The 11,898-nt window shown below is 36.7% G+C and overlaps 1 protein-coding gene across 1 annotated transcript in view; it reads left to right on the top strand.

Moving 5' to 3' along the window:
* Positions 1 to 11,590, top strand: part of fhdc1 (FH2 domain containing 1) — a 46,636-nt gene extending 35,046 nt beyond the window's left edge. Inside the window, exons 3-12 of the mRNA XM_016559889.1 lie at positions 1,367 to 1,428; positions 3,247 to 3,349; positions 4,802 to 4,887; positions 4,998 to 5,098; positions 5,983 to 6,053; positions 6,270 to 6,377; positions 6,530 to 6,600; positions 7,417 to 7,534; positions 7,697 to 7,861; positions 8,456 to 11,590. Coding sequence (XP_016415375.1) covers positions 1,367 to 1,428; positions 3,247 to 3,349; positions 4,802 to 4,887; positions 4,998 to 5,098; positions 5,983 to 6,053; positions 6,270 to 6,377; positions 6,530 to 6,600; positions 7,417 to 7,534; positions 7,697 to 7,861; positions 8,456 to 10,576 — 3,006 coding nt within the window. The 3' untranslated portion in view covers positions 10,577 to 11,590. The remainder of the gene's footprint in view (positions 1 to 1,366; positions 1,429 to 3,246; positions 3,350 to 4,801; positions 4,888 to 4,997; positions 5,099 to 5,982; positions 6,054 to 6,269; positions 6,378 to 6,529; positions 6,601 to 7,416; positions 7,535 to 7,696; positions 7,862 to 8,455) is intronic.
* Positions 11,591 to 11,898: the final 308 nt, after the last annotated feature.

Genomic DNA, 11,898 nt, shown 5'->3' with positions numbered 1-11,898 from the left:
CGATCAGCTGAGACGTGACAAGACTCTGGACGATCAGCTGTGACGTGACTTGACTCTAGGCGATCAGCTGTGACTTGACTTGACTCTGGTTCGGCTGCCTTTTCACATGTGGAACTAATAACTGGCGTAGCGATCGTTAAACTAGAATATCGAGACTCTGGACGATCAGCTGTGACGTGACGAACCTTAAACCGCATAAACACATTTCATTACACCAAATACACTAAATAATGTTCTTTTTAGCAACATCATATGACCCCTTTAAGATTAATTTTAAACAAAAATTCTTAACATTTCTAGGAACTAAAAATATATTCATTCCTATTTAATTTAGTTGGATTGGTGTGCAACAAATTTTTAAAGCACTTTATATTAATCTAAGAAACTCTACCTATCTTTCTTATACTATCATAAAAACCTATTTGATTAGTGGGAAACTTTGTTCTATTATTAAATGTATGGCATATAAGTCTAGTGATACAGTTTCCATTTATTGTGCCCTTAAATATTAGAACTAATACATATGTTTGGAATTATTTTTACTATAAATAATAATAATAATAATAATAATAAAAGGTTACATTTTATTATGATATATTTTTCTTTTGTAAGTTGTTCACTTTCATGTTGCATTCCAGTCTGGTCCAGTTACTCTCAAGGCTATTATATTTGCAGTAATAGTTTACATTTAAATATGCTCCTCCTCATCTAAATCTGAAGAAACGTTGTCATCCTCTTTTCATTTTTGGTTCCACAGTGTCACTCTGCTCAATTTGTATGGTAACTTGCAGAAGCCAAAAAATGTTTGGAAATGCAAATGTGACAACAAAGTGAACCATGGAGTGCTTTGTGTTCATAATGCGCACCACAAACTGAATTTTGAGACACTGAAAACACTATATTTTGGAGTGCAACTGTTCTGAAAATCTGACCTTTTTGGTTACACTTCTTTAGGTGTCCTTGTTACAGTGTAATTATACCTTTAAGTACTGAGTAAATTAACTTTCTATAGAACAATGTATTTACTATAGTTTGGGTTAGGATTAGGGTTTGGTTTTAGGGTTAGTTACATGTAATTATGCATAATTTACTGTTGTTGTTATTATAGTAAGTATATGTAACATGTAACGAGGACACTGTAAAATAAGGTTTACCTCACTTTTCTTTTGCTTATAGTAATCTTGCAACATCAGAGATACCAGTTTTATTTATTTGGAAGCTGCATTCAAATCAACACGCCACAAAAACCTGAAGGCCAAAAATTTGAATTGAAGTGAATTGCATCTCTGTCAGAACACACACAGTCTGTCCTTTGTGTAACTTTCCATCCATTTTAATTACCATCTCTATTGCTCTGTTTTCCCAGATCAGCATCTTAGACTCCAAGAGAGGAATGAACATTGGAATTTTCCTCAAACAGTTCAAGAAGTAAGTTTCTCAGTGTCATCATGTGTAAAAACCTATGTGTGCATGTGCTCCAGCACAGAAATAGGATCTGGTGGTCAAGAGAAATCCGATGCTCTTGTGTAAAGATCAATAGCTTTCAGGTTCTGATTGATACTTGGAAGTTCACATGAGGATGCCGTATACATTCACTGTGACAAGTACTAGGTACAGATAAACAAAGACAAGGTATGTTGCTCAGTAGACAATGTGAACAGAAAAAAGCATAAAACAATAAATGTTTACGTCAGACCTGTTGCATTGTATCATGGGCAAGAGAAGGTGAATGTGTCCTGTGTAAACAGGATTTTTGTTTATTTTTGAACAGGTATTTCAACATCCTCCAAGGCAGCATGACTATAAATGATTATGCAAAAAGACAATGCTTTTTTCTGTGATCAGTTGGTTATATCATATTTATTTTTGTCTTCGATGTTTGTGTGTATTCTGAGTATGTGATGGTCATGTATAGTAGAGCTGATCAGACACTGTGAGTCACATGATTCACTTTGCTGAGTCACTCATGCAGGAGACAATGTTACAATTAGTCCCAGACTTTCAGAACGCAAATTCCAAATGCACTGAAAAAAAAACAGCAATGCACTTATGTTTGTGCAACATTTTCACACCTTTTTGACTTTATTCGTATTTGAATGAGTCATTGTTTAGAGACATAATCATTTAGTGTTTTATTAAGAGAAATAATCACTAAAACCTGTAACAAAACAGCTAAAATGCACTCAATGTAGATTTCTGGGGGACAGTATACAGCATGTGGACACTTTTAGCAATCAATAAATCAATAGTTAAATGGTTAAAATTCATTGTGTTTGCATGTGTGTGTGTATTTCAAATTCTGTACCCCTTTATTTTAAGGAGTCTTTAAAGGGATAGTTCACCCAAAAGTGAAAATTCTGTCATCATTTATTCACCCTCATTTCAGTCCAAACCTCATGCCGTTGAAGATGTTGGTAACCATACAGTTGACGGTAGCCATTGACAAATGGCTACTGTCAACTGTTTGGTTACAAACATTATTCATAATATCTTCTTTTGTGATTAACAGAAGAAAGAAGTTCATACAGGTTTGGAACAACTTGAGGGTGAGTAAATGATGACAGAATTTTCTTTTTTTTTTAGCCCTTTAACAGGATATGTAGAGTAAAATGCATTGTAAGATCATTTCCCCTTGACTATAAGATATCACTAAATATCATCTCAACACAACAGTGGTTATGCACTTATTAATCTTTTTATCTGAACATCATCATTTGTGAGATTTATTTTGTTTCAACAATTTTGAGGTTGAATTATCATTTTTTTCATCACTAGATACTAGTGATCTATGATACTTTTATGCTGGATATTAAACATTTTTATGACTGTTTGGTAATGGGGATTTGTGGACACCGTAATTCGTTTAGATTTGTACAGTAACTTAATGAACTACTAAGTAGTTTGATTATTTTTTATAATCTATAGGCCAATTAACTAATAGTAATTAATTTTTGCTATTATGATATACCTTCCTTAAAAATACAGACTTGTATATAGTTCATAGAGCTAGTGTAATTGTTATTGTGTAGTGCAATATACCCCCTAACCTTACCTTATGCTTAATTTAATGTAAGTACATAGTACTTAAAGACTCCTAATATAAAGTGGGACCCAAAATACTTGCATTATATAAGTATACATATAACACACATCCTTGTAAAGATTTGTTTTTTCCCATCTTTCTTTGGATCATACACCGAGTCAAAAATTGATTGTCTGGTTTATACTTCTGTTTTTCTCTCTCAGGTCCAATCATGCAATAGTAGAAGACATTCGTCTGGGCAACAGTAAGCAATATGGAGCTGAACCACTGAAAGAACTTCTCAAACTTCTACCTGAAGCAGAGGAGGTGAGAATTCTGAAACCACACCATATTTGTGTATAGTCCCATTTTTGGTGTGTATGGCATCTGCTATTAACATCTGCCTCATCACAAATGGACATCAATGTATACAGGAGTAAATGAAATACAATGTGTATTATGAACAAAATAATTAAATCCCTCAAACCACATTCGCTGGCAGTCAGAGATACATATAGCCACATCGCATTTGTTGTGTATTTGCTGCATTAATGCATAATGTGTCCCAGACAACATCTAAAGACACTCATGTAACAAATGATCATTACATTAAAATAATGTTTTGATATGCAGTGGCATACTGATGTGCTAAGTGATGTATGTGGTCACAAAACCAGACCCTCTCTTCAATGAAATGCAATCGCCAAGTGGTTGCTGTAGATGTGTTGCTAATGCCAGGTGTACCAGGGCTGAGTGTTATTTTAGTCTTATTTATATAATATTTTTGTATTTATTAACATTTTGAATTAGTTTTCAGTTTTCATTTTAAATTCAGTTTACGTTTTAGTAATTTTGTTGTTTATTTTGTACAGTTGTTTTGTTGTTTATTTTGTGGCTCAGTGGTAGAGCATTGTGTTAGTGGCGCAAAAGGTTGTGGGTTCAATTCCCAGGGAACACACATACTGGTAAAAAAATGTATAGCCTGAATGTACTGTAAGTCACTTTGGATAAAAGCATCTGCTAAATGCATAAATGATTATTAATTATTATTATTATAATTTATTTCAGCATTTTCAATTAACAAAAACAATTTTTACTTTTAGTTAACATTAACAACACTGCCAAGACATAATTTATAAGGAATATGGAACATTTTATTTAAAAAAATTTTTTGGCAAATAGTGCCTGTACTTGGCACTGTCTATCATCTTTAATCAGATGAATGGGCCTGTGTTGAGGTATTAACTTTAAAAATCTGGTGGTTACACTTTATTTTAAGGTGTCCTTGTTACAGTGTAATTATACATACAAGTAATTAGTAATATGAATTAACTACATGTACTTACTGTAGAGTTAGGGTTAGGATAAGGGTTTGGTTTAGGGTTAGTTGCATGTAATTATGCATAATTTATTGTTATTATAATAGTAAGTACATGTAATGTGTAACAAGGACACCGTAAAATAAAATGTTACCAATATGGCCAATACCGATGCTAATAATTATGTGTGTTACAGTATATACAGTAATTAATAAATTTCAGAAATTAAAATGTATACTATGTATACTAGTTACATCACAACATAACTTGTAGTATGAAAAATGGACATTAAGCTTTAATATTTAACATTAAGTGTTAGATGATAGTAAAGGTCTCTATATTAAAAAAATTGCATCTACAATAAATCCAATCAACTGATAAATTAAAAATGGTACAAATACATTGGACATCCCTAGTACATATGTTTTCTCTTTGGATTTAAATCACATATATTCACTAGGTGAAGAGATTGAAGGAATTCAAAGGAGACCCAAATAAGCTGACACTGGTTGATTCCTTCATGTTCCTGCTGATTCAAGTGCCACGGTAAGAGGCGCACAAGATCTCTCTTATCAATGAAATACAAATCTAAGATTTCATAACACCTAACATCATACACAAAAGGCAGGTCAATTATTGTTTGCTCAATTTTAAAGCTTTGAGGTGCGTATTGAAGCCATGGTACTTCAGGAAGAGTTCCATCCATCCTGTACAGTCATGAGTCGTGATATTAACATTGTGCGTCAGGCTACTGAAGGTAAGAACATACTAAGTTCTGATGTTTATATCATATTTATGAGGATTTTTCCTTTAATCTAGAGTAATGTCTTTTTTTTAAGCAGGCAAAAAATTTTGTCATTCATGCCTTTTATTTTGACTTCTGTAGAACATAGTGGGGGGGTCCATCCTGTACAGTCATGAGTCGTGATATTAACATTGTGCGTCAGGCTACTGAAGGTAAGAACATACTAAGTTCTGATGTTTATATCATATTTATGAGGATTTTTCCTTTAATCTAGAGTAATGTCTTTTTTTAAGCAGGCAAAACATTTTGTCATTCATGCCTTTTATTTTGACTTCTGTAGAACATAGTGGGGGGAAAAAAACTAGTCATCTCATTCTTGCTCTCTCGTACACATATTCATCATCCCCTGTAATGTGATGCACTATTCCACTACTTTTAAAAGAGCTGCTGTCAAGTATGGACCGATAAACAGTAAAGTAAACTTTAGTAGCAGGATTCAATTCTTGTTGAGTGCATTTTGCTGAGTCATTTTCTGTCACTCAGCTGTTCCTGTATTAGCCTCAGAAACCAATTGCTCATGACCTTTTAACGCCTCAACACTACTGAAACGTAAAGATTTGGCACTCCATTAATCATTACATTGATGCTGGGAGACATTAGCAAAACTCGAATTGAGTTTTATTAATCTTGCATTAACTAATCCTAGCAGTCTATTTTGAACTACACGGTAGATCATGCTGTCAGCACTTTTTTTCTCATTTAAATGTGGCATCAAGTGTTCAGATTTCCTTTAAATGTCTTAGTCTGTAGACTGTAGGAAGGATAATCGCATTTAGAGTGTTGTGTAATTTAACAAATGGCCTGTGACTATTCAGTTTCTATTGATTATTCCACAGAACTAATGACTTGTGAAGAACTCCATGCCATTCTACATTTGGTTCTCCAAGCAGGAAATATCATGAATGCAGTAAGTATTTTTCTCTTATTTGTCTTTCCAGTGTTCCTTACCCTTTACCCCTCATCTTCCCCCTTTTTTGTGGACATTTCCCTAAATCCTCTTTTCACTTTTGTTCTTTCCTTTCAACTACTCCTCCAAAACATTCCCTGATGTTTTTAAATCAGGAAGGGTTGATGGCCTTTACAGCATTGACCAGACATTGACTGATGTTCTCTGTGTTCATAGGGTGGCTATGCAGGCAATGCTGTGGGCTTCAAACTGTCTTCACTTCTCTCTCTGGCTGACACGAAGGCCAACAAGCCTGGCATGAACCTGCTTCATTTTGTGGCACTAGTAAGTGGGACAGAACCAGATGCACTGTTTTCTCCAGATGTAATGATACATTTTTGTAAATGTTTTAAGAAAGCAGAAAAGCCATTGTAATAACACCAACATTTTGTTTTAACTGCTTTGACTTGGATTTTTCTTTAACTTTTATCACAAAGGAAGCACAGAAAAAGGATGAGACCCTTTTGAAGTTCCCAGAGAAGCTAACGCATGTTCAGAGTGCAGTCAGGTAACAACAGTATTAGTTTCTGATGCATATTGCAAACAAAAGTGGAAGGTAACTTCTCTCAATATTATGAAACTTTAGAACACCTTAAAGGGTTAGTTCACCCAAAAATGAAAATTCTGTCATTAATTACTCACCCTCATGTCGTTACAATCCTGTAAGACCTACGTTCATCTTCGGAACACAAATTAAGATATTTTTGATGAATTCTGAGAGCTCTGACCCTCCCATAGACAGCAAGGATCCTTACACGATCAAAGCTCAGAAACGTAGCAAGGAGATCGTTAAAACTGTGACATCAGTGGTTCAACCGTAATTTTACGAAGCTACGAGGATACTTTTTGTGTGCAAAGAAAACAAAAATAATGAATTTATTCAACAATTTGTCTCCTCCGTGTCGCCCTATAGCGCCATTTTGGAGAGTATCACATACGTAAACAACGTATGCAATGTATGTACGCGGATACGTTGTTTACGTTCAGATCAAAGCGTAAAGCGCAGAGAGTCAGAGAGCTCTCGGAATGCATCAAAAATATCTTAATTTGTGTTCTGAAGATGAACGAAGGTCTTACAGGTTTGGAACGACATGAGGGTGAGTAATTAATGACAGAATTTGGGTGAACTATCACTTTAAATTGAGTTTTTTTTAATACTGACTGTATTAACTATTATTATGACTACAGCAGTGTCAAACCAAACTAACAAACTACTATTTTGATTGAAGTTTTGACTTTTTCTTAAAAATGTAGTCATTATGTACTCAAATTTTTCATGAGCCCTTCCTCAGTCTTTCTCTGACTTACATTTTTATTGTTTTAGAATTTCAGTAGAAAATATAGAAGGAGAGTTTTCCTCTCTGTATGTCAAAACGCGTTCCTTGGAACAGAAAATTCAGGATGACGTTGAGCTGCAAAAGCAGCTAGATCCTTTTTTGCAGGTAAATGAATCATTCCCTCAATTATAATTCCATAGTAGATTATGGTTTTGTCTTTTTTTGTATTTCTACTGTCTTTATATTTTCATTTTATTAGCTATAATGGATTAATTAACTTTTTTATGTCAATAAGAATGACTCATCTGCTTTCTTCTTATTTGTTAGAGCTCTACACAGGCCCTGCAGGACCTTAAACATCGCAGGCTGGGCTTGCGCAAAGAGGGTAATACCCTCATTGACTTCTTCTGTGAAGACAAAGACACCTTCAAACTGGATGAGTGCTTTAGAATTTTCCAAGATTTCTGCCTAAAGTTCAAAAAAGCGGTAAAGGTAAATATCACATGACTAACATGCAAAAGTTAAAAAATACATGAAAAATAATTTAATATAAAATAATTAAGAGCTTATTTATCACGACATAAAGGTCCAGATTTTCTATCAGCTTGCGCCAGTGCAAACCCTAAAAAAGGATTTACTAAAGACACGCAGTGTGAAATTAGCACTGAAAAGGCGTGGACACAGTTATTTTTGTGACTCACATTGTGAATATGCACTTGTAGATGTTTCTCTTTCAATCTGTAAATTTATGGGAGGAGAGTATTTAAATGAATCACGCAACACGATTTACGAAGATTTGTGCTCGTCAATTCACTGGTATTTGCGGCAACTCCCAAAAAAACATGTCTTAAAGCAGACGGTAATTTGCGCTGCTTTTGGTAGATTGAAATGAGATGTTGCGTCTGTGTCCAGTGTAATGTGCACCTTGTCAGTAAATCGCAGAATTTTCCCCTCCCATTGGTGTTTTTCTAACGCTAATTTGCCCTGTTTAGTAAATATAGCCCTAAGGCATTTATGAATCCTGCTACAGACCATATATCTGTGAACACAAACTCCTATAGTGATCTCTTATCCACTCTTCTGCAGGACAACCGAGACAGAGAACTAAAGGAGGAAGCTAGACAGCATCGCTTACGGGAACTGGAGGAGAGACGGTGTGCCTGGGGTGCGGCCAATACTGAGGCAGGTGGTTTTGGTCGCAGCAGCAGTGAAAATGATGTTGACATCCTAACCAAAGAAGGCCTCCTGGACTTCCTGCTTCAATCGAGACCTCAAAGCCCCCACAGTCCTTTGGGGCGCTCAGCTAGTGCCCGACGTTACCATCACACAGAGCTGATATCTGGGTCTTCAGCAAGTGACTATACAAAATTCAGCAGCCTGCCACGTTCAAGCAGGAACCATCAACGAAAGACCATGCCATGGCTTGTCTTACAGGATGATAATAGGGAGTTGGGTCCACAGAGTCAGGTTTGCCAAGAGAAGCTGGCAACTTCACCAAGGGCTGAGACTGAACCCATCAGTCCTTTAGCTAGATACTCAAGTTTTGGCTACAACATGAACAATGATCCCTACAATAATAATAATTACACTTCTCTTTCTGAAGGTGGAGTTACACCTCAATTAAGTAACGCAAAACATGTCTTTCAGGGGACATCTGGTCAAAGTGTTGGACACATGAGTGTTTCTGTGGAGAAACACAAACTAGTTACTGGCCTTCAACCCTTTGAGATAACCAGCCAGATCAATAATAACAGTCATGTTTTTGTGGACAACCAGCATGAAGTGTTTGTAACAGATCTGGAAAGGGAAGAAGACTCTCCTAAAGCATTTGTCCTTGATACACCCCCATCTAGCAGGAGTTCTGAGGAACCAGAAAAAGTTTGGAATGACAAATGGATCTCATCACAGAGGGAGGAAGCAGACACAAGTACCTTTTCCTCAACAACTTGTGACACCCCATTGCCCCTGGATCCCTCTTTATCCAGTAAGAAACCTGTGTTGTATGTCATGGACTGCACTGAAACCGATTGTTCCATTGTGTTGGACTGTTCTGAGATAGAGAGTTCTCCTATCATAAAAGAAAGATCTGAACTTAACCCAACGTCACAGGATGCCAACTTTCCAAGAGTTATTCAGGACACCAATTCCCTTTCCTCCAATTTTGAGTCCACCGATTGTCACATTGTGTCCACGTCAAGTGATGAACCACTTGCCGGAAGGGTCACTCAAGCATGTCCAGAATCAGTCAGTCCATCTGTAACTACTGAAGAAGCAGAGACAGATAGCTGTGACACAGCTGAAGGGCGAAGAGTTGGCGAGAAAGCAGTCCAGACCGGTAGCCCCAAAACAACACTTGTCAAAACCAAGACAACATCCAAAATAATTGCTCATGCCAGCCGTCCGACAAGAACCCTCACAGCAACTGAGACTCAGAACATGCGCAAGGTGGTGCCCATTACAAGGCAGAATCGCTCTAGTAGCAGCATGAAGAAAGTCGAAAAACCTTCTGGACATGAGAACATTGAACCCAGACATCCACATCGTGACCAAAGCATGCCAGCCAGGAGAGGCGAGAGGCAAGGTAGACCTGCGCGACATTCAAGCCTCCCTCCAGAGGATCCCAGGGCACAACGAGGAGCGACACCAAGCAGCTCTCGGTGGGCAAGGGACTCGACTCAACACAGACCCTCCATCAAGAAAACAAATCCTAAACCTGTTCGTAACATTTCAAAACCAGCACCAGAGGAAAAGATGTGTCGTTCTACAATGCGTGCCTTGGCCCAAGCTCAGGCCCAAGGAACCTCAGAAGTTGGTACACCTGACAGTCCCAACAACACCCTGAAAAGTTCTTCGCCTTTGCCTAGCTTTGCTCGCAACACTGTGGCCTCTTCTTCCAGATCTAAAAAAGACATGCCCTCACCAGCTGTAACAGGAACACCATCAAAGAGCTTAGCCAGAGCTAGCTCTCAGAGATTGCCTGGTGGTGGAACGGACTCTGTCAGTAGCGGACCTTTGCCAAGGAGCGAGGATAAACTAGGGGGGTCTATTAGGAGGGTTCAGAGTGTAAGGGCTTCTAGTCGAAGCAGTGACACACCTCCCCCGCAGTCTGGACGAGAGCACTCCCTTAAAAGTAGCAGTTTCTCTGAGAGATCCACACAGATTAGAGACTCCATCTCTAACAGGACCAACAAACCCACATGGAAGTAGAGTGGACATATTACACTGTGGCTCTAAAAGCAACGTTAAACATGGATGATCAAAATTTTCTGCATATACTGAAATTACTAGAGGCACAAAAGCCTCTTAAATTGTTCTGAATGTATCTACAGCCTTTAAAATGTAGCTAAAGTTGTGTCGCTGGATGCTCAGTAAGAGCTTCAAGAATAACATGAGCTACTGTCACCATTTGACAGCACATTTAGTAGCACTTCCACATCCACACAAGGATGGTTTTGATGGCCTTTTTTACATGTAGCTGACACATTATCAACCGTCACAGAAAACACATCAATCACGAATTGTAATAGTGTTAGATTAACCCTATATTTTATAATCTATATTAGTTCTACAAAGATCCTGTGAGCTGTTCTTACAAATTGCTGGGAACAAATAAAGTAGAAGACAATTTGTCATATATACATATGCTTGCTTTGTTATTTTATATAATGTGTAGTAAATGTAAATGTAGTACTGTTTACTAGGGTAATATTTCCATTAAAACAGCTTCATGAACACTCAAAGATTCATCCACATTTCACATGTGCATGATGACAAATCAAGCTGAAGACTGTTTGATGAATGTCTATAAATGTTATCCAAATACACCTTAGTGTAGCTGATGCAATGAGTACTACAGCTATAGTAGTTCGAAGATGCCTCTCCAGTGATTTTTTTTGGAAATGTTCAAAATCTTTGCTGCTGAGTTGCTTGTTTTCAAATGGCCTTTTCATGCAGGGTACATGCTGCTGTACACTGTCTTGCTGCTGATGACACTGTATTTGTGACTTTTCTGTGAATAAACTGCTAGTTCTTTCTTTTAAAGCCATACTGTTAACCGGGAGTGGCAAAACCTGGTGCTAGAGGAAAGGCTCAGACATTTGAGAAAGCACATACACTGTATGCATCAAATATTCTCACAGTATCTGCTTGAAATTAAGTTGACAGGTAGTCAACAAAAGTATGTGTTGCTCAAAACGAACAAATCAGTGTTAGAATAAGTGGCAACACTTTACAATAAGGTTCTAAACATTAATTCAATAGTTCACATAAAATAACAATTAACAATATTTGACCTAATTAACATTAGTTAATGTATTATGAATAAACATGAATTAACGATGAACAATAGTATATTAATAAATTAACATGAACCTACTGTAGATGAATACATGCTATAAAAATTGTTGTTCATTGTTAGTTTTAGATACCTAATGCATTAACTAATTAGAACTAGAGAACTAAATGCATTAACAAACTGAACTACATTGTAAAGTGTTACTGGTTAACCGTAATTTAGTGGTAATTAATAA

Source organism: Sinocyclocheilus rhinocerous, unplaced genomic scaffold (assembly GCF_001515625.1).
Source record: "Sinocyclocheilus rhinocerous isolate Xijiao unplaced genomic scaffold, SAMN03320098_v1.1 scaffold1129, whole genome shotgun sequence".
Lineage (NCBI taxonomy): Eukaryota > Metazoa > Chordata > Actinopteri > Cypriniformes > Cyprinidae > Sinocyclocheilus > Sinocyclocheilus rhinocerous.
The sequence above is the reverse complement of the archived record's forward strand: the minus strand, read 5'-3'. Positions and strand labels throughout refer to the sequence as shown.